This window comes from Chiloscyllium punctatum, chromosome 4 (genome assembly GCF_047496795.1).
Source record: "Chiloscyllium punctatum isolate Juve2018m chromosome 4, sChiPun1.3, whole genome shotgun sequence".
NCBI classification, from domain to species: domain Eukaryota; kingdom Metazoa; phylum Chordata; class Chondrichthyes; order Orectolobiformes; family Hemiscylliidae; genus Chiloscyllium; species Chiloscyllium punctatum.
In genome coordinates this window covers 30661004-30684728 of record NC_092742.1, presented here as the reverse complement: position 1 = coordinate 30684728, position 23725 = coordinate 30661004, and the positions used below count along the sequence as shown (strand labels likewise).

At 38.6% G+C, this 23725-nt stretch overlaps 1 protein-coding gene across 6 annotated transcripts in view; it reads left to right on the top strand.

Annotated features, from left to right (window-relative positions):
• The window catches only part of ppp4r4 (protein phosphatase 4, regulatory subunit 4), a 185097-nt gene that overhangs the window by 148539 nt on the left and 12833 nt on the right, over window positions 1–23725 (top strand). For all 6 annotated transcript variants that reach the window (XM_072568280.1, XM_072568279.1, XM_072568278.1 and 3 more), the window contains 6 exons: window positions 2390–2537; window positions 8065–8209; window positions 13523–13564; window positions 13674–13748; window positions 17854–17905; window positions 19861–19966. In XM_072568280.1, the coding sequence (XP_072424381.1) occupies window positions 2390–2537; window positions 8065–8209; window positions 13523–13564; window positions 13674–13748; window positions 17854–17905; window positions 19861–19966 (568 nt within the window). The remainder of the gene's footprint in view (window positions 1–2389; window positions 2538–8064; window positions 8210–13522; window positions 13565–13673; window positions 13749–17853; window positions 17906–19860; window positions 19967–23725) is intronic.

The window sequence follows — 23725 nt, the reverse complement described above, 5'->3', positions numbered from 1 at the left end:
TCAATTCCTCTACCAATAAAAGCCAGTACGCCATATGCCTTCTTCACTGCACTATTTACCTGGGTGGCAACTTTCAGAGATCTGTGTACATGGACACCAAGATCCCTCTGCTCTTCCACACTACCAAGTAGTCTACCATTAGCCCAGTAATCCATCTTTTTATTACTCTTACCAAAGTGAATCACTTCACACTTAGCTACATTGAACTCCATTTGCCACCTTTCTGCCCAGCTCTGCAGCTTCTCTATATCCCGCTGTAACCTGCCATATCCTTCCTCACTGTCTACAACTCCTCCGACTTTCGTATCATCCACAAACTTGCTCACCCAACCTTCTAACCCTTCCTCCAGGTCATTTATAAAAAAATGCTTCTGTTTAGCCTAACTCTTGTTGTGGGTCATTAGTTGCATTATTGGCTTTACTTCCTAGTTCTGAGTTGCTGGACTCAAGGCCCAATACAGGACTCAAACAGTAAAATTAGGGCTGACACTCTTGTGCTCAGGGAGTGAGACATCATTGCTGCACTGCGAGGTGTGACATTTTATAATGAGAAATTAAACGCATGCTCTAGAGATAGAATTCCATCATTGTGGAATCAGGCCATTCAGCTCATCAAGTCCACACTAACTCTCTGAAGAGCATCCAGACCCAACCCCTCACCATATTCATGTAACCCTGCATTCCCATGGCTGATCAACCTAGCCTGCACATCGATGGACACTAAGGGAAATTTAACATTGCCAATCCAACTAGCCAGCGCATCTTTGAGCTGTGGGAGGAAGCCCACAAAGATACTGGAAGAATGTGCAAACTCCACAGGATAGTCACCTGAGACTGGAATTGAACTGCGGTGCCTGGCACTATGAAGCAGCAGTGTTAACCACTGAACCATTGTGTGGCCCCATTTTCCTTCTCAGAATCGCAAGAGATTCTATGTCACTACTTTGCAGAAGAGCATAGGACTTTTTCCCAGTTCCTGGCCATTAGGTATTTGTCAAATAATACAGGCGCACAATCTTTTATCCGAAATTCCGAAAGCTCCAAAATCCAAAGTTCTCTCATGAAGGTTTTTTCTGCTTAACAAGGTTGTTTGGCGTACGAACAGGTGACCCAACTCCGGGCTTTTGCCCGAAACGTCGATTTCGCTGCTCCTTGGATGCTGCCTGAACTGCTGTGCTCTTCCAGCACCACTAATCCAGTATTTGGTTTTCAGCATCTGCAGTTATTGTTTTTACCTACTTGACCCATGTCACTCAGATGCGACGTGACAGGGTGGCCCAGCACTGGCAGGTGTCAATTGTGTCTCAGTGCTCGTACTAGTCACACGTGGGTCTGCTGTTCAGTCATTTTTAAAATTTCACCGTGAAACTGTCATTATTCCAAAATATAAAATTATGAATTCCGAAAAACAACTGACCCTGAGGATTTCGGAAAAAGGACTGTGTAACTGTATTACAAAAATAGATTTTATGGTCATTATCTTAGTGCCATTCCTGCAAACTTACTGTGCACAAATTGGTGGCCACGGATCCTACATAGTAGCAGTGACTGCATTTTAAAAGTGCATTATTCTTTGGAGATGGACTTTGACAGAGTCATTTTGCTGTTCAATGTTTATCACATGCTAGTAAATTCACCCCTCATTCTTTTGTCTCTTATGAACCTTCAGCACAAATTTTACTTTCTACTCCTGTGGTAGTCTAACACCTTATGTGGCAATTATTCTAATTATAAATTCACAAAATTTGTTGTAGAATGTGTTAGGACTTTGTTATTTTTAACCATTATTGAAAGATGCATAGTAAAATTATTAATAAAGGCTTCGGCAGAACATTTTCCTTAATTAATATTTTGAAAAATTATTTAAACATTCATACCTGCATCTATCACAGAAAAATTGGAGAATAAAACTTTGGGGCTATATTTAATACCCATCCAAAAAAGCTTGAATGGTGCAGATGTTCTTACGGTGTACCAGTTAATTCAAAGATTTATTTCATTCAGACAGGCATTATTTTGCCTATATTCTATCATGTACCATTGCTAAAATTTGCCACGTGTAAGTCTGAAGTATGTCTTCTCGTTTTGGAAAAACGCAGTAGCTGAGTTAACATCTATAAAGAGAAGAGACAAGTTATTGGTATTTTGGGTGAATAACCCTAAAGCATTTTTAAACTAGTATTTTGTTTTCTTTACTTGTCTTGCTGTATTGTTCCACAATTTTCTATTTTCATTTCAAATTTCCCACATTTTTAACACGATTGCTTACTTGTAATGTGGATATTTTCTAACAAAAGGAGAGACTGTAATGAAACCACAAAATATATTGTACTTCTTAAAAAGAAAAATCTTTTATTACATTATTAGGCGTTATACTTTTGTTTTCCAGAGCTTGGTCAAGGAAAAAGTTGTTGGAACAGGTTAAGGTTTCTTGACACTTGTGAATGCATCATGGATCTGTTTTCAAAAGCTTTCTTCTGTAAATACTTTTTCCTGCCTGTACTTGAACTTTCAAATGATCCTGTTCCAAATGTAAGGTGAGTAAATTATCAATATAACACTACATGTTGTATGCTTGTTGCTTGGTATCAGGTTTTAATGAGTTTTTTTCTGTAACTGCAAAAGTGAAAAGCACATGTTCCAATGTGTGATACAACCTGATAATGTCAAAATTTCTTTCAGTGGCAGAAATAACTATCTTATCCACATTCCCTTCTGCATCATTGTGAAGTTTATTTTTCATACTGGTCTTTGAGATTGTGAGAAGTGAAACTTATGTTGTTTCAACCTTTTGGAGTCGTTAAAGTGTTGCACAAAATTTCACATCGTTCAGGTTAATATTGCAACAGCCAAAAACAAATTTGATGTAATGACTAGTATTTGGTTCAGAACATTTTGGGGTAGCCGCCTACATGTTTAGTGAAGCTGGGCAGTGAGGCTTCGGACTTACAGAACCATTGAGGGGAGTTTTAACCTGCCTGCTACATAGCTAGAATTGCTGATGTGATCACGTAGCCAGCAGGATCCCACCAAATGCCTTACATAATTTAAGTAGGTTCATTGGTGCAAGAGAAACACCAATGGGCTGACATTTGATTGTGTTAAAGGCAATTGGATTGACTTTCAACCCTAGATTTCACCTTTAGCTCTCAATGCTTTGAGTTTCCTGGAGCTGACCAGGTAAAGTGAGCTGAGAGAATGGTGGGAATTGACCAGACTAAGCAGTTGACAACCAAGAAAACCTTTTAAATATTGAAAACAGTTGGGTTCTCCTTTACCCAAGTGGAAATGTTCTTCTAAGAGTGTGTTCATTTCTTTAGAGATGATTGCCAGTACATATCTGAGCGTGCAAGAATTCGGATCAGCAGTCGACCACTTGGCTCCTTGACCCTGCTGTGCCAATCAGTGACATCATTAATCCACATGCTTGCCTCCTTTTGATGATCACTCACCATCTTATTTACTAAGAAACTGTCTACCAGTACCTGAAAAAAATTCAAATCTGTGCTTCCATTGCAGTTTGAGGATGAGAATTCCAAAAAGTCATTCTCTGCATAGAAGGAAAAAGCTCCTTCTCTCTATCTTAAATGAGCAACCCCTAATTTTTAAAAAGTGAGCCTAGTTCTAAGTTTACCTACAAGAGAAATCATCCTTTCGATATCTGCCGCGTCAAGGCCCATCAGTATATTTAGTTTCAATCAATTTACTTCTTACTATCTCAACTCTAGCAGGTACAAGTCTTGGCTGTCCAAACTTGCTCCATTTGACAACCCTTTATTCCCGGTATTAATTTTCTAAACCTTCTCTAAGGTACTTTCAATACATTTATATCCTTTCCTGCAGTATGAGATTGATACACTTCAGATGGAATCTTACTAATGTCCTTTGTAACTGAAGCATATAGAGTTTAATTTAGTGATATATGAGGTTTTGCATTTTGGTATGATGAACAAGGGTAGGTCTTACACAGGGCAGGGCCCTGAAGAGTGTTGTAGAACAAAGAGACCTAGGGGTTCAGGTAAGTAGTTCATTGAAAGTTGTATCACAGGTAGACAGATTGGTAAAGAAGACATTTGACATGCTTACCTTCATTGCTCAGACCACTGATATAAAAGTTGGAAAATCATGTTATGGTTGTACAGGATGTTGGTGAGGCCACTTTTGGTGTACTGTTTACAGATCTGGTCACCCTGCTGTAGGAAGGATATGGTTAAATTGGAGAGGATTTATAAAAAGGTTTACAAAGATGTTACCAGGACTGGAGGGTTTGTTAATCTTGCAGAAATATTTGCATCGTCTGTAATTGCAGGTGAGGTACCAGATGACTGGAGACTGGTTAATATTGTGCCTTTGTTCAAGAAAAGATGTAAGGAGAAGCTTGAGAACTATAGACTTGTGAGTCAGATTTCAGTGGTCGGTAAGTTGTTGAAAGTGATTCTGAAAGATAGAATTTATATACATTTGGAGAGGTAAGGAATGATAAAGGATAGTTAGCATGGTTTTGTGTGAGAGAAATCATGTCTCAAAAACTTGATTGAGTGTTTTTTAGGAAATAACCAAGAAAATTAATGAGGGCAGAATGGTAGAAGTTGTTTAGATTAGATTCCCTACAGTATGGAAACAGGCCCTTCGGCCCAACACGTCCACACCGACCCTCCGAAGACAATCCACCCAGATCCAATCCCCTACCCTATATTTACCCCTAAACAACGCACCTAACACTATGGACAATTTAGCATGGCCAGTTCACCTGAACTGCACATCTTTGGAATGTGGGAGGAAACCGGAGCACCCAGAGCAAACCCATGCAGACACAGGAAGAATGTGCAAACTCCACACAGGCAGTCACCCAAGGTGGGTATCGAACCTTGGTCCCTGGCGCGGTGAGACAGCAGTGCTAACCACTGAGCCATTGTGCTTCCCAAGTTTATTTGGACTTTAGTAAAGCCTTTGACAAGATTCTACATGATAGATTTAATTAATAAAGTTAGATCACATGGGGTTCAGGGTGAGTTTGCCAATTGGATACAAAACTGGCTTAATGGCAGGAGACAGAGTGATGGTGGAAGCTTGTTTTTCCAACTGGAGGCCTGTTATCAGCAGTGTTCCACAGGGATCGGTGCTGGGTCCACTTTTGTTTTTCATTTATTTGAAATATTTAGACTAGAATATAGAAGGCAAGGTTAGTAAATGTGCAGATGATGTCAAAATTGGTGATATAATGGGCAATGAAGAAAGTTATCTAAGATTACAAAGCGATATTGTTCAATGGGTGGAGTAATGGCAGATGGAGTTTAATTTAGATAAATGTGAGCTATAGCATTTTGCTAAAGCAAGCAAGAACAACAATTATACATTTAAAAGTAGGGAATTGGGTAGTGTTGTAGAACAAGAGATCTAGGGGTAAGTAGATAATTCTTTGAAGTTTGCATCACATATAGAGAGGGTGGTTAAGCAGGCATTTAGCACATTTACCTTCTTGATTAGACATTGAGTATAGGAGGTGGATCATTATATTGAGGTTGTACAGAATGTTGTTGAGGCCTCTTTTGGAGTGCTGTGTCCAGATCTGGTTTGATGGGCTGGGACTTTTTTCTCTAGAGCATAGGGATGACCTTATAGATGTTTGTAAAATCATATGGGGCATACATAATGAGAATAGCAAAGGTCTTTTCCCTAGGTTTGGGGAGTTCAAAATTAAAGGGATTCACACAGAGGCTGGTTCATAGGTGGAATGAACTTCCAAAAGAAGTGATAGATGCATGACCAGTTATAACATTTAAAAGACATTTGGGCAGGCATGTGAATGGGAAAGTTTAGAGGGACATGGGCCAAATGCAGCTAAGCAGGAATAGCTCAGTTTGAGCAACTTGATTGGCATGCTTGAGTTGGACTGAGAGATTATTGTTGACTTTTATATTTACTTCCACTCACAATAAGTAATAGCTTTCTATTACCTTTCTTAATTACCTGTTGTACCTGCATACCAACCTTTTGTAAATCACAGATCCCTCTGCATCTCATAGCACTGTACCTTTCAACACTTAGCCAATTTGCTTCCTTTTATTCTTCCTTGCAAAAATTGTCAATTCCGCACTTTACTAGCTTAAAATCCATTTGCTCGTTCACTTAACTATCTTTATAACTTTATAGCTTTGTTATTTCCTCTTCATAGCTTACTTTCCTACCTGTTTTTGTATCATTAGCAAATTTGGTAACCATATCTTCGGACCTTTCACAAGTAATACAAATTATAAAAATTTAGGTCCAAGCACAGATATTATGGCACACAATTCATAAGATCTTACCACCTTGAAAATTATCCATTTATGTCCACTCTGTTTCCTGGTAGCTAATCTTTCCAAACCAACATGTTAACCGTTATATCGTGGGCTTTTCCTTTCTTCAAAAACCTTTAATGTTTCATCTCGCCAGATCTTTATGGAAATCTGAGTATGGTACACCTTCTGGTTTCACTTTATTCAGTGCACATCTTATTTCAACAAACTTCAGTAAACATGATTTCCCTTTTTCAAAACTATTTGACTTTGCCTGATTACCTTAGATTTCTCTAAGTGCTCTGTGATAACATTACGAGAAGCAGTTTCTGAAATCTCCTTGATGACAAGTGGTAACCTAACAGTTTCCTGATTTCTGTCTGAGTAAAGGAATTATGTGTTATTTTCAAATTTAATGGAACCTTCTTTGAATAGAGAGAACTTTTGAAAATAAAAACCAATGCATCAACTGATTCACTAGCAATGTCTTTTAGGGTCCCAAAATGAAGTCCTCTGATCCTAATAGACTTCTGAACCTGCAGTTTCAACTACCTACTTCCCTTGTGATTGTAATTTTCTTGCATTCCTCACTCCCATCCATTTCCTGATGTTTTACAGCTATTTCTGGGGTGTTACTAAATCCTCTATATTGAAGACCAGTGCAAAATATTTGTTCATTGCATCTACCATATCTTTATTTTCCATTATTAATTCTCCAAACTCACTTTCTGTAGAGCCAAAGCTGACTTTGTTAACTTTTCCTTTGAAATATTTATTAAAACAATGAATATCTATTTTATATCGCGAACTTACTTCCCTTGCACTCTTATCTTTTAGCCATTCTTTGCAATTCTTTATGTTCTGTCCAATCTTATGATCCACTATCCATCTTTGCATAATTATGTGCTTTAAGCTTTGGAATTGACTGGCAAATTTTATGGCCTTTACACATTAATCTGCAGCACAGACTGGGGTTACTCAAGGCTTCCCTGGCTTCTGCAAATACAAATCTCCTGATTTGAGACAGAATATCTGCTCCATTTCAGATGAATAACAATTCAATTTGGTACCATTTTTGACAGTTTAGTGACTTCGCAGAGCCGTGGATTAAGTATGGTAATGGACTTGAGTATGTGTCTTACAGGCAGCCAACTTAAAAAATGAAGTGCTGCGCTAATTCTAGGTTTGTGGCTGATACAGCTGTGAATGTGGGTGCCTGGACAGACTCATTAGAATGCATCATCCACTCCATGTAAATACAGTTGTAGATCCTGAATAAATTCCCCAACTCCAATTTCTGGTTTGACATCTAATGATGATAAATTGCACACCATTAATTACATATCACAGGTTTGAGTATTTAAAAAGAATCATGAATTATCTGTTTTAGCAGCTTAGTGCAGATGCCCTCCCACTGATGTTCTTATGCATTAACCCTACAATCTAAAGCAGCAGCAAAGTCTGTGTAATCATTTCAACTTCCTGTGCCCATTCTATTCTATCCAATCGCCTTCATCATCCTCAATCCCTCCCCCAAACCAAATGCACAACTATATTTTGAAAAATGTATGACGGTAGATCTCAACATACCTAGACCATATCTCTTAAGAAAATGTCCATTTGATGGCTTAACTGATAAATAGAAAAAAAGTAGGAGTTATTTGTATTGTGGAGCTAGCATTTTAATAGATTTCAGTGTTTTGAAAATTCATTTTTTTTAAGATAAGAACTTGCGATGATATTGTACTGTAACTCTCAATTTATTGTTTTATTTTTACGTTTTCAGGATTAAATTCTGTTACATGCTGCCAAAATTGAAGTCTGCATTGAAACTGCCTGCCGACAAACACCTGCTTCAACAGCTAGAGCTTTGTGTTAGGAAATTACTTTGTCAGGAAAAGGACAAAGATGTCACGGCAATAGTGAGAATTGTATGTTTATTTCTTATATCATTTTTGTAATTGATAATTCTGCAGTCAGTGTTAAAGCTTTACTATTGAGATTAGGTAACTTTCTCTATTTGACTAAATCAATGGATCATTTAAAAGAAAAGTGAATCTGATTTTAGATGTCCAATATATTTCAAAACTTGCTTCTAAATTCTTTAATATTTAAAAAATATATAAGATATTGGAATTAGTTATTAGCGGGCACATTTTGCTGTAAAAAATGATAGCATCTAAGCATTCTGTTATTAATACGAAAGTTGGCCAACAACTTGTGTAGAGGTAGAGGTGTCCTATGAATTATGAATAGCTACAAGATTCGCCACTAACTTTGGCCTTGGTTTTCATGAAGTTCTAGCGTTTGCACATTAATTATCGATTAAAGGTAAAGCCACCATAGTCTCACAAGACCATAGGGCTGCTCCCTCATTCAAGGCGGTAGACTGATAGTAGTTTAACCTGAGATTCACCATGCTTTAGGTGAGGGGAGAGGCTGGGAAGCAGAATCCTTCATGGTAACCCAACCGGTTTGGGAATTGAACCCATGCTGGTGGTATCACTCTGCATCACAAGCCAACCTGTCCAGCCAACTGAGCTAACAGACCAGTATTCGATTAAATTCACCAGAAAAAAAACAAGTTTTGAAATCATCACTGTAAGTAACCTTTTAACGTAATCATTTTTGATAATGACCATCCATCAAAAACTGAAGATTGACAATATAGCACCTCATTCCTCAGGTTGTGAATTGTTTTAGGAAATGTTAAAATTATCAAATTTATCATTTCTTTAATCTTTCTTTTCCTTTGGCTTTTCTTTTATAACCTTTCTCCCGTACTCCAGTCTTTGTTTTTCTCACTTGGCCCTTCTATTCCTGATTTAACATAGAATTCAGCCATTTTAGTTCACTGTCCAACTCAATGCTTTCTTTGTTTACTTCACTATCCTTAACCTTGTAATCATGTTGGTTAAGGAGATTCACAAACAATTGTGTCTGAAATGCCTTGTTCCATCCATTACACAATTGGCAGCATATATATCCAGCAGCTTTGTTGGCAAGATGTTTAAAACCTACATATGCTGGAACAAGTCAGAATGATGAACACACCATGAAATACCCTGTCTCAGCAGAATTTGGCCTATTATACCATATGTTTGTGGTCACAAAACTATTTTCCTATTGCAATCTGTTCACACCAGTATATAATAGAAACAATTTATCCTAAAATTAAGCAAAAAAGATCTTTTTGAAAATTTATATTTTTTTTCTGGAAATTGTTAGCTTCTAAGTTTAGAGTGCACTTTACTGTTGATTGCTGTGTTTAGGTCGGCCCCACCTATGAGATGGTTCCATTTTATCAAATATCATACTTTTGCATATACTTCAGAATTAAATTCTGGTTGACTATTTATTTTCAACTGCAAAATGCTATACTCGCATTTATAGTCGACCTAAAGTTTTCATATCAAATCATATTTCACTTGATTTATGCTGTAAGTTGGCACATGGGACCAAGCAGACGATACAGGCTTTGTTGCAAAGGAACTTTCCGAAGAAGAATCATTTGGACTCAATGTTAACTCTTCACAATTGGTACCAGACCATTTGAGTTTCTCCAGCTTCTTCTGTGTTTGTTTCAAATTTCCAGCAACAGCAATATTTTGCTTTTATTAAAAGAGCAAACTAAATATGGCAGTAGTGAGTGAGAAACAGAAATGGCTCCTTCACTAAAAGTATTGAAGTATGAAGCTGTTTTCAAACTAGAAGTCATAACATTTACTAGCTTGTCAAATAACCATACTGTAGCAAAGGAATTCGATGAAGAACTGATGTTAGAATAGGAGGAAATAGTAGTCAATGTCTGAGACCAAATGCACATCAGAACAGGGACCAGCCTGTGGCCTGATATTGAGAAACATGCATTAGAATGGATCTTCAAAGTCATCAGAATCATCATCATCCTACAATCATTTAAATGTGGTACAATTACGAAGTTTATAAGGTTTTCCTAAAACATCAGTGATTATCAGAAACAGTTTAGTTTGCCAGACACCTAGAGATTAGATTACTTACAGTGTGGAAATAGGCCTTTCGGCCCAGCAAGTCCACACCGACCCGTCAAAGCGCAACCCATCCAGACGTATTCCCCTACATTTACCCCTACCCCTAGCACCATGGGCAATTTAACATAGCAATTCACCTGACTTGCACATTTTTGGACTGTGGGAGGAAATCGGAGCACCCAGAGCAAACCCACGCAGACACGGGGAGAATGTGCAAACTCCACATAGGCAGTCGCCTGAGGTGGGAATTGAACCCAGGTCTCTGGTGCTGTGAGGCAGTAGTGCTAACCACTGTGCCACCATGCCGCCCTAGAGGGAGAGCATCTACAAATCTCAAGGCTCTGTGGTTCAACCTGCCAGAATGTGTGTGGAAGCTCAAGCTTGCATTTAAAAAAAAACACAAATTCAAAAGCGTTAAAATGAAGTTGCAAGATTTAACTAGCTCATGCCAGAAGGAAGATCTCCAGTAACACTCTCACTACAAAGCACAGTTCTCAAGCTAGATATTATCACTTAGATAAAAACAAAAAGAACAGAAGTTTCAATATTCACTTAAAAGACAGTATTATGTGTACTAGTCAAGTGTTTTTGCAGTTGTGTTTAAAACAAAGCAGGTATTACTTTCTGTAATTTAAAGTGTAAATTGCCAACAATAATAGTGTTTAATTACTTAGGCCTTTATTCATTTCATTATAGTAAACATCTTGAAACACAAAATTTTAGAGTACTATCCTTTCAATCATTATTTGGAAGTTCACATTGCTTTTAAAAAGATATCGATATGAACTAATATGTGACCCATATGAAGCCCTCAGACCAATTAAGGTTTCAACCAGCTAGTTGATGATGGCATTTTATGAGACAAAACAACTCAATGTTGTGACAGAAGACCAAAATTGCTAAGATGGAATGATGGAGTTCAGTTTAGATAAATGTGAGAGGTTGCATTTGGTAGGGCAAACCAGTGTAGGACTTATACAATTACTGATTAGATCCTGAGGAGTGTTGGCAAACTAAAATACCTTGGGATGCAGGAGTCCAGTTCCTAGAAAGTGGAGTTGCAAGTAGACAAGGTGGTGAAGAAGTCATTTGGCACAATTGCCTTCATTGGTCAGAACATTGAGTATAGAAGTTAGAATGACATGTTACAGTTATACAGGACATTGGTGAAGCCACTTTTAGAATATTGCAAACAATTCTGGTTGCCTTCTATTGGAAGGATATTAAACTTGGGAGGGTGTAGAAAAGGTTTACAAGGATGTTGCTTGGACTGAAGGGTTTGAGTTACAGGGAGAGGCTGATTAGGCTGGGGCTTTTTCTCCTGGCTGAGGGATGACCTTATAGAGGTTTATACATTCATGACAGGCATGGATAGGGTCCTAGGGTGGGGGAATCCAAAGCTAGAGGGCATAGGTTTAAGGTGAGAAGGGAAAATTTTTAAAAGGACCTGATGGGTAACTTTTTCATGCAGAGGTTGATGTGTGCGTGGAATGAATTGCCAGAGGAAATGGTGGAGATGGGTACAATTATAACATTTAAAAGGCATCTGAATGAGTACATGAATAGTAAGGCATATTGGTGAAGTGCTGGCAAATGGGACTACTCATATTGAGATGTCCGTTGGCGCAGATGAGTTGGGCTGAAGGATTTGTTTCTGAGCTGTATGATTCTATGACTGTATGACTGCTCAGCCCAAGTCCATAAGAAACTATTGAGCTGTGAATGCAACCCTGTCCATCACACAAACTAGCCTTCCATCCATTGACTGTCTGTACTTCTCGCTGCCTGGTCAAAGCAACCAACATAATCAAAGACACCTCCCACTGAGTTATACTCTCTTCCATCAGGCAGAAGATACAAAACTTTGAAAACACATATCAACAGATTCAAGAGCAGCTTCTTCCCCACTGTTATCAGAATTTTGAATGGACCCCTCTTATGTTGATCTTTCTGCACCTTCTCTACGTATAACACTGTGTTCTGCATTCTGTTCTATTACTCTGATGTACTTATGTAAAGTATGATTTGCCTGTGTAACAAGCAAAAATTACTTTTTACTGTATCTCAGTACATTTGACAATAATAAATCAAAATCAAAAAGTCAAGATTTGAAACAGTTTGAGTGAAAATTACAAGAAATGAGAAGACTATATTGATAGTGATACTGGTCTGCATGACCACCTGAACAAAGTGAAACCAGTGATGACTTTCAAGCATACAACCATGCTAAACATCAAATTGCCTGCACTTTTTTTTTGTGTATGTTGATGATGAGTAAAGTTATGGATGGATAATGTGTGGAATAAATGTCATGGTTACTAATATATGCAGCTTGTTAGCGTGCGACATGCTCATATCATATAATGGGTGAGATCAAGTGGTGCCTGCAAAGAAATAATGTCCAGATTGCAATTATTACTCAGGATTCTAACATCCATAGTTTGATCCTTTAGATTGACAAGCTATTCGAGAATTATGAGGGTGCTGAATGGAATTTATGGAGAAACAAAAATAACAAAGAATGGGAAAATGCATCAGCCTCATTTAATGCCTTTTGTGTGGTTTGCTTGTCAAAATAAGGGATGCTATTAATGCAGAAAGTGTCATCAGATTGTTCTGTCAGTGCAGAATATCCAATTCTGCAATATTCAATTCAGATGAAGGGTAAATTGATTGGTGGAGAAATGGAAATGAAAGCCAAACCTTCAACTCTGATTTTGAGTGAGATCCTTAAGATGATGACATAGCCAAAGTGATTTGGATGAAATCTTTATATCCGATGCTGAAGGTAGTGAATTTAACTGTGTTAAAATGCTCTGATTGTGGTTACAGGTATCTTTATATAATTAATTATTTCAATAAACTGTGTCTCATTAATGTGAATGACAGTTGTTATGTTTATTTTCATATTTCAAATAGTGACTACAACACAATTGCAGTTCATCTTTTAGACCGAACATATAAGTAGATCCCATTTTTAAAGGATTTTTGGACACTTAAAGAATGGCATATTTGCTGTGATCTAAAGATATTCTTTCTAAAAATAATCTCCTTTCGAATGTTATTTTACGAGCATTACATCATCCTCAAGAAATTTAATGGTTAGGTTATTTAGCATGTCTTAATCTGAATGGAAAACCCAAGAATTTCCCGATACCATTCTAGAACTGAATCACTTTTTTGTCTATTGTCTCCTTCCAAATTCTACCAACACTCTCTTGCTGTTACTTTTAGATTACATTGGAATTAGATCGAATGGAAACGAGTACAGAATCTGTAAGTTAGCATTTTGCTATAGCTTTTCTCCAGACAAATGATTATTCCAGAAATAAATTAAGCAATTCAGTTACTAATGAAGGAGTATTTGACTTTTTTCTTCCTCCAGTTTCCCAAAAGGTTGCAAGAAAAAGACTTACTCGATCACAAGAAGGAAAAAGAAGAAAATTTGCTCCTAGAAATGGTAATGTCTGCTGAAATGTTTGTACCTGTTCGTTAAAGATTTACATTATGTTTCAGGCTATCTGTAAATATATCTTTTAATTTTGTAAGATTTTTCAGAATGCAAAAGTAAACAGGAGTTGTGAATATTAAAAATTGAATAGTTGAATTCAGTGAGATCATAGCTGATCTGATCATTGACACCTCCACTTTCATTCCTTATCTATATGTGATGGTTACTTGAGCAGAATGTTCCCTCTTGGGGAATAGTGTTATTCTCCATGGTCAAGGAGAAATCCTGTTTGCCTTCTTTATTCAGGTCCGACTTGCCCCCCTATGTGTTTAACACCTTTCACTTTTGATAACTTTATTTTAGGAAAATATTTTGATCAGAAGAATGCAGGACAAATCTAACTGATGATAGATAAAGTTGGGGGACCTGCTATAACATGTTCTGGCTCATTGGACTCCAAGATATTATCATTACTTTTTACAGTCCTCTCACACTTTTCTCATAGCCAGATTTAGAGAGTGTAACATTCTTACATTGATATAAATTAACATTACATATTTCAGATTGTGGAGCAATCCATCATAATGCATTTAGGATATGTGGATTTTGGCAGTAAACTATAATGGTTTTTCAATCAATGGATCTAACAGTCGTCATTAGGAAAATTCTCAGGTGTAGTACACGATGCTGTATACAGTCACTTACCTCAACAGCCTGCTACTCAAAGCCTTAATGGATTTCTAAGCAATGCATTATGCCTCTCTGATGAACTGAAAGTTGCAGTATGAGATATTTGGAATGTATTTGGATTTCAGAATCCAAGAGTCATAGAGACATACAGCGTGGAAATAGTTCCTCTGGTCCAACTTGTCCATGCCGACCAGATATTCTAAATAAATCTAGTGCCATTTTCGAGCATTTGGCCAGTTTAAACACATGCTATTCATACACCCATCCAGTTGTCTTTTAACTGATGTCCTTGTACCAGCCTCCACCATTTCCTCTGGCAGCTCATTCCATGCACACACCACCCTCTGTGTGAAAAGGTTGCCCCTTAGGTCCCTTTTAAATCTTTGCCTCTCACTTTAAATCTATGCTGTCTAGTTTTGGACTCCTCCACCCCTCTGGAGAAAGACCTTGGGTATTCACGTAGCCATGTCCCTCAGGATTTTATAAATCTCGAAGGTCACCTCTCAGCCTGTGACGCTTGAGGGAAAATAGGCCCAGCCTACTCATACTCTCCAGGTGTTTCAGACCCTCTAACCCTGGCAACATCCTTGTAAATCTTTTCTGGACCCTTTCAAGTTTCACAACATCCTTCCTAATACAGGGTGACCAGAATTATATGCCGTTTTCCAATAACAGCCTAACCAATGTCCTGTACAGTCGCAACATGACCTCCCAATTCCTATACTTGATGCACTGACCACTAAAGGAAAGCATACCAAATGCCTTCTTCACTGTCCTATATACCTGTAACTCCACTTTCAAGGAACTATGAACCTACACTCCAAGATCTCTTGTTCAGCAACACTCCCAGAACATTAACATTAAGTGTATGCATCCTGACCTGGTTTGCCTTTTCAATATTTATCACCTCACATTTATCCAAGTTAAACTCCATCTGCCACACCTCGGGCCATTGGCTCATCTGATCACGATCCCATTGTAACCTGCGATAGCCTTCTTCGCTGTTCGCTGCACCTCCTATTTTGATGTCATGTGCCTTCTATGTTCATATCCAAACCATTTATATAAATGACAAAAAGAAGTGGACCCAGCACCAATCCTTTTGGCACAGCACTGGTCACAGGCCTCCAATCCGAAAAGCAATACTCCATCACCACCTTCTGTCTTTTACCTTCAAGCTAATTCTCCCTGTATTCCATGTGATCTATCCTTGCCAACCAGTCTACCATGAGGAACCTTGTCAAACACCTTACTGAAGTCCATATAGATCACATCCACTGCTCTGCCCTCATCAATCCTCTTTGCTACTTCTTCAAAATTCTCAAATCAGATTAGTGAGACATGATTTCTCACGCACAAGGACATGTTGACAATCCCTAACCAGTCCTTGCCTTTCCAAATACACGTAAGTCCTGTCCCTTAGAATTCCCTCAAACGACGTTCTCACTACTGATGTTAGGCTCATCAGTCTACATAGTTCCCTGGCTTTTCCTTACCATCTTTCTTAAATAGTGACACCTCATTAGCCAATTGCGACTCTTCTGGCACCTCATCTGTGGCTATTGATGGTACAAATATGTCAGCAAGGGGCCCAGCAATCACTTCCCTAGCTTCCCACAGAGTTCTAGGGTACACCTGATCAGTTCCTGGGGATTTATCCACTTTCATGCTTTTTAAGACATCTAGCATCACCTTGTCTGTTAAATGGATACTTTTTTCAAAATTGTGCTATTTATTTCCCCACATATTTGATAATGTGCCACTATTACATGTTTAAAATGGGTAAAAGCTCATAGTATTAATATAGTCCTGGTGTTTGCTCTCACTGGTGAAAGGATTGCGCCTGCCATGCCCCTGACTGATCGCTGCCTACAATGTGTTTGAGCTTGTAAATGGAGATTTTCTCTAGTCCAGCAACTTTTCAAACCACCGTACTCAATGAGCTTGGTCACCTATACATAGAGAAAGAAATGAGAAAGCTCTTCAACTAATCAGATTGAAGAATATTTAATGTGATGCACGAAGTCTAAGTCAGGAAGTTCAAACCAGGAACTTAATTCAAGAAGGTGAAATAAAGATTGGGAAATATGGATGGGATTAAGGGAGAAAAAAACAGAAAAGGCTAAAATAGACAGTAATTTTCTTTGAGAGAAAAGGCTTTTATGTTTAAAATTCAAATTTCTTAGCCAAAGCTATTATTCAACCATAATTATATATGATAAGAACATAGGAAATTGGAGGTGAAATGAACTATTTTCTAACTTATTTCCACTTCCTCTCACTATCTTTGTCTCCCTTAATTCTCTTAATACCCATAACATATGTTAACCTTTATCTTGGCTGTTTTCAGTGAGCACCAGAAATTCCAAATGTTCAGAGTTCTTTAACTGAAGACATTTCTGCTCATCGTCACACTTAATGACTGACATGTTGTTCTGATGCTGTGACACTGTGCTGGATTCTCCAGCCGAAGCAAACTTTTTCTTAGTATCTATAAAGTTCTTCAGGAACATTAATTCACCCCTCTTTTTTCATATATCCCTAAAATGAAATATAAGCCTAATTTATTCAATCTGTCTTCATCGGACAATTCCCTTACCCTCTGAGTTATATTATTGAACTTATGTTGCACTTAGCATTGTGCATGTATGTTCCTTCCTTTGGTTAGTTCACCAAAACCCAAAAAGAGGGGTGAATTAATGTTCCTGAAGAACTTTATAGATACTAAGAAAAAGTTTGCTTCGGCTGGAGAATCCAGCACAGTGTCACAGCTTATCACACTGTTCAAAAATCATTCCTGAATACACAAGCTCTAACTTTAGGTAATTTTTAGTAGGGAACTAGTGGACGGATCTAATAGGTTCACACCATTGTATTTATTTATTGAATGCTGCATCTATGGTCAAGAGCAGCAGTGACATATTTTGTGGTAGGTGGTGTCATTTGAAGTGGTATCTGGATTTGCATGTATAGTTGTGCATATGGAGACCAGAAGTTGCTGTGAGATTTCCTCCACCCTAACTGTTGAGAGCTGATTGCTTTTATCATTATTTTCATTGTACGTTTTGGACCAACAAATTACTGAGCAGATCTGGAACAACAGAAGTAAGAGCTAATGGTAAATGAGAAAAGCCGTTCCTGTTACAGAGTTGTAAAGCTCCACAAACATCTGCTTTTTCTTTCGAGAACAGCTTTCCAAGGTTAAGTAGTAGAAAGAGATTGCTTAGAGTTTTGCTTAATCACTTTTGATGTGAGGGATTAATACTGCAAGCATCATTTTAAGATGGCAAAGAACATACGATAGGAATAACTTGAATGTCTTTGTCATGATATATTTTGTATTTTTATGTGTAAACCTTTTCTTCATATTATTTTTATACTCTTAAGAATTTTAAAAGATGCATGCTAATATTTCATTTAACAGGAAGACATGGAAAAACGAGGAGAAAGCAAGTTAATGAATGAAAAGAAATTGCGTGAGTTTTTGCTCAAAATTTATAAACATTATTTTGCTGAAAGCAGCACTATTATGAAAGAAGTATTATATTCTGTCAAGTTAGTTTATATACTGACTCACCACCTAACTCTTCAAAGCCAGATCATTCATCCCTGCAATTCCAAAAGCATTTAAGACACCCATCACTGTCCTTCACTTAGTCAGCACCCCATACACCACCTTAACTATTCTCTCCCTCTGCAACCACCAGTGCACAATGGCAGCAGTGTGAGCCATCTATAAGATGCACTGCAGCAACCATCAGGTTTCCTCAAACATCACTTTTGAAACATATGACCTCTGTTATCTAGGAGAACAAGGGCAGCAGGCAAGTGGGAATATCATCACTGTCAGTTCCCTTCCAAGTAACACACTATCCTGACTTGCAAAAATATTACTATTCATTCACTATTGCTGGGTCAAAATCCTGAACTTCTTAACAGCATTGTTGGTGTGACTATATCTCACAGACTACAGTGGTTCATAAAATTAAATCACTGCCATCTTTTCAAGGGCACATAGACAGACAACAGGTGGTGGGTTTGTCATTAAGGTTCACATCCTAGAGTGAATATGAAAAAAAATAACTCCAGTAAAGCAATGTATTTTGTATTAGTTGGGGAGAGCTTTACTCTTGCTAAACAGTATGGGTAAATTCCCCTTATAGTATTAATGCCATCCTGTGGAGATAACTGGGGAGACAAAAAATGGTAAACAAAAGAAAGCTAACAAGGTAGTGGGATGTATAAGATAAACAAAGCAGCCACACGGGCTGGTAACTGTCCCCAATCATGATATCCATCAGTTATCTTAACCAAGTTCCAACTTGCATCAGCTTAACTGTTAAGATGGCTCAGAATTTGCAGAGAATTGTTAGCATGATTATGGAAATTCCACTGTTTTCTCAGAGGGAATTTGAATATATCCAATGTATGTTAAAACATGATGTTTACAAGCTTCTTTTGTGTCCTCTCTCAGATATTGTCATCAAAAACCTCATACCCATTTGCAAAGTTCCACCCATGTGAAAAATCAACTCATGCAAGTTATCTTGAGTTACACAAATAATGCACTGGTGTGGATTTTGGATCTACAATTTTGGTCCAATGTAGTTTGTATTATACTGACATCTCCATAACAGCAGTTTCTGGTATCTTATAGCAACTTTCTTTGAGTTCTTCTTATTGAATCCAGCATTGTATTTGATTGCAGTACTGTCCCTTGAAGTGCAATTAAAGTTTTTAGGAGTCCCTCCCTGTCATATGTTCACAATGACAGCAACTGGAATTACTTTTTGAATTGGCATGCCATTATGTTACTACATAATGGTAGAAGAGCAGAGATGCTTGAGGTTCTGTGGGTGATATGTAAAGGCAGAAGCCACAGACTAGCTGAAGTCAAAAACACAGCGACATCATCATCGGGTGTTTTCTTGAACTGTGTTAATCTGCTGGCATTACTTCACCAAAACAACAGATAAGAGCTGAATTGGCCAGACTGATTGCAGTCTGGATTAGAGTGGTGCTGGAAAAGCACAACAGGTCAGGCAGCAGGAAAATCAACATTTTAGGCAAAAGCCCTTGATCAGGAATGAGGCAGGGACCCTCCAGGTTGGAGAGATAAATGGGAGGTGGGATGGGGCTGGGGAGAAGGTAGCCAAGAGTACAATAGGTGGATGGAAGTGGGGATGTAGGTGATAGGTCAGAAAGGAGAGTGGAGCGGATAAGTGGGAAGGAAGATTTGACAGGTAGGACAGGTCATGAGGATGGTACTGAGCTGGAAGGTTGGAACTGGGGTAAGGTGGGGGGAGGGGGAATGAGGTCTGTATTACAGTGTACTTTTTCTCAAACTGATGCAATTGATTTCTTCTGTTACTTGTTCTTCTTCACCCTTGCATTCAAGATCAAAATTAAATAATTTGTTTTTCTTTGCCAGTTTCATCTTTTAACAAAGATGGGAAGAGGAAGACTAAGTTAGGTCGTAGTCGTTCACTTGGTGGTCGGGTAGCTCCTCCAAAAATCACCACTGATAAATCCACAATGTAAGTAAGGTCAAATTAGGCAAATGCCTTAAAGCTAGGGGCAAGTTATAAACATCACTTGTTTGTGTTTCTTTCTATCCACAAAAATTATATCAACACAAATAATTTGATTTTGATTTGAGAAAATCGGATTTGTTAATCTAAACAATAGCACCACCTAGTTCTCAAAGCAAAAATTGTATTTAGCAGGTATATAATACAGAAATATTTCTTTGTGTAAATATAAATAATTTTGTATTTTGAGTTAATTTAGCAATAAACATTTCTGGTTTATTTTTGGGGAGTTCTTAGTCCTCTACAAAATTAGTTGTGTCTATGATACATTTCGTTGTGGCTCTTAATCATTTCTACTGATAGCATCATAACGTTAGGCAGATTACTCGTGACCTTGTGGCCAGGTAATTTACAATCACTAATAGATAGTTTCAACTAGGTACTGATTTGACTTTAGTGCATACTTTGTACATAATATGGTCCAGGTTTCCCAAAAGGCAGATAGTCACTTCTGCAGCATAGCTGGGAGTTGTGCATTGAGACCCTACAGAATTCCTAGAAAACCCTTATAGTCACCACTAGACTCTGACCCTGCAAAGGCCCCCTCTTCCCCCACCCAAAGGCAAAAAACAGTACCACCACCACCACAAGCACTTGACTGCGCAGCAGGCCAAATATCCCCACCCATTTTGACTGCCTTCATCACTTAACCAATCTCTTTCCTACTTTGCGCTACTTATCCGGCATGTTACTTACTGGACACCTTGCCGTCCTGGCACCCGAGTGGCTGTCTGTGAAGCTGAGCATTTAAATAATGGATCAGATTTTAATCTAAGTATAACAGTGATGCTAACAACTTCCATTGTCATTTATATGCAAATCAGATAGCAACCTCAGGCATGTGCAAATGTAAAATTCAATACAAAATATCTGGACCTACTTTACAAGATGTACTATTCTGCCTTCTTCTGTACAAAAATTCACCTCCTCATCTGACTTCCCTTCTAATTTTACTGAACAGTTTTGTAATTATGGACTGAATTTTTCAAAGAAAATTATTGCTTGTCTATTTCAATCTAAGAGCATAAGTTTTCCTATTGCCAAGCAATTTTTTTGACACTGCAATTGAACATTCTCCAAGAATTGAATCCATTCCATCAGCTTTTAATTGTTTCTGGAAATCTTTAAAAAAATAGGCATGTTTAAACATTTTCTAAACCTCTTTTAGCTGTCTTAAAACATAGAGCATAGAACAATATAGCATAGTACAGGTCCTTGGGCCCTTGATGTTGTGTCAACCTTTTATCCTACTCTAAGATCAAACTAACCTACATACCCTTCAATTTGCTATATTCCATGTGCCTACCCAAGAATCACTTAAATGTCTCTAATCTATCTGAGTCTGCTACCAGTGCTGATAGTGCATTCCATGCACCCACCACTCTGTGTAAAGAACCAACCCCTGACATCCGCTCTGAACCTTCCTCCAATCAGCTTAAAATTAAGTCCCTTTGTCATAGCTATTTCTGCCCTGAGTAAAAGTCTTTGACTATTCATTCTACCTATCCCCCTCATCATCTTATAAGCCACTATCAAGTCACCTCTCATCCTTCTTCGCTCCCATGAGAAAAGTTCTAGCTCCCTCAACCTTTCTTCATAAGACCTGCCCTCCAGTCCAGGCAGCAGCTTGATAAATCTCCTCTGCATCCTCTTTAAAGCTTCCACAACATTCCTGTAATGAGGTGACCAGAACTGAACACAGTATTCCAAGAATGATCTAACCAGGGCATTGTAGAGCTGCAGCATAACCTCACAGCTCTTAAACTCAATCCCTCTGCTAATGAAAGACAACACACCTTAACCAATCAACTTGGGTGGCAACTTTGAGGGATCTATGGACATGGGCCCCAAGATCCCTCTGTTCCTCCACACTGCCAAGAATCCTGCCTTTAACCCTGTATTCTGCATTCAAATTCGACCTTCTAAAATGAATCACTTCACACTTTTCCAGAATGAACTCCATCTGCCAGTTATCAGCCCAGTTCTGCATCCTGTCAATGTCCCATTTCAACCTACAACAGCCCTCCACACTATCCACCGCTCACCAATGCTTGTGTCATCAGCAAACTTACTAACTAACCTTTCCGCTTCCTCATCCAAGTCACGAATAAAAATCACAAAGAGCAGAGGACCCAGAACAGATCCCTGCGGAACACCACTGGCCGCTGAGCTCCAAGCTGAATATGTCCATCTCCCACCACCCTCTGTCTTCTATGAGCTAGCCAATTCTGTATCCAGAATTTCTCTATATCCCATGCCTTCTTACTTTCTGAATGAGCCTACCATGGGGAACCTTATCAAATGCCTTGCTAAAATCCACGTATACCATATCCACTGCTCTACCTTCATCAATGTATTTTGTCACATCCTCAAAGAATTCAATAAGGCTTATGAGACATGACCTGCCCCTCACAAAGACATGCTGACTATCTCAAATCAAACTGGTTTTCCCATAATCATAAATCCTGTCTTTCAGAATCCCCTCCAATAATTTGCCCACCATAGATGTAAGACTGCCTGGTCTGTAATTCCCAGGATTATCCCTATTCCCTTTCTTGAACAGGGGAGTAACATTTGTCACTCTCTGATCATCTGGCACTACTCCAGTGCACAGTGAGGACGTAAAGATCATCACCAAAGGCGTAGCAATCTTTTCCCTCACCCCCTGTAGTAACCTAGGGTATATCCAGTCTGGCCCAGGGGACTTACTTATCTATCCTTATGTTTTTCAAAATTTTCAGCACATCCTCCTTCTTAACATCAAACTGTTTGAGCATATCAGCCTTTTCACGCTGTCCTCAGAAACCTCAAGGTCCCTCTCAGTAGTGAATACTGAAGCAAAGTATTTATAAAGGACCTCCCCTACCTCCTCCAACTCCAGGCATAAGTTCCCTCCACTATCCCTGATTGTTCCTACCCTCACTCTGGCCATCCTCTTGCTGCTCACATAAGTGCCTTAGGGTTTTTCTTAATTCTACCCGGTGAAGCTTTTTCTTGCTCCCTTCTAGCTCTCCTAAGTCCATTCTTCAGTTCCTTCCTGGCCACCCAGTAACCCTTTAGAGCCCTGTCTGATCCTTGCCTCCTCAGCCGTAAGTAAGCTTTCTTCTTCCTCTTGACTAACTGTTCCACATCCCTTGTCACCTAAGGTTCCTTCGCCTTACCATCCCTTCCTTGCCTAAGTGTGACAAAGCTATCCAGCACTATCAGCAAGTGCTCCCTAAACAACCTCCACATTTCTGTTGTGCATTTTCCTGAGAATGTCTGTTTCCAGTTCCTGCCTAATAGCATTGTAGTTTTCCCCCCCCCCTCCTCCAATTAAATACTTTCCCATACCATCTGCTGCTATCCCTCTCCATGACTATAGTAAAGGTCAGGAAGTTGTGATCACTATTACTGAAATACACTCCCACTGAGAGATCTGACACCTAGCTTGGTTCGTTGCCAACCACAAAATCCAGTGTGGCCTCCCCTTTCATCAACCGATCTACACATTGAGTCAAAAATCTTTCCTGGATACACCTGACAAAAACTGCTCCATCCAAACTATTGGAACTAAGGAGGTTCCAATCATTATTAGGGAAGTTAAAATTACCCATGACAACATCCCTGTTGTTTCTGCACCTTTCCAAAACCTGTCTCCCAATCTACTCCTCCCTGTCTCTGCTGCTATTGGGGTGTCTGTAGAAAACTCCCAGTAAAGTGACT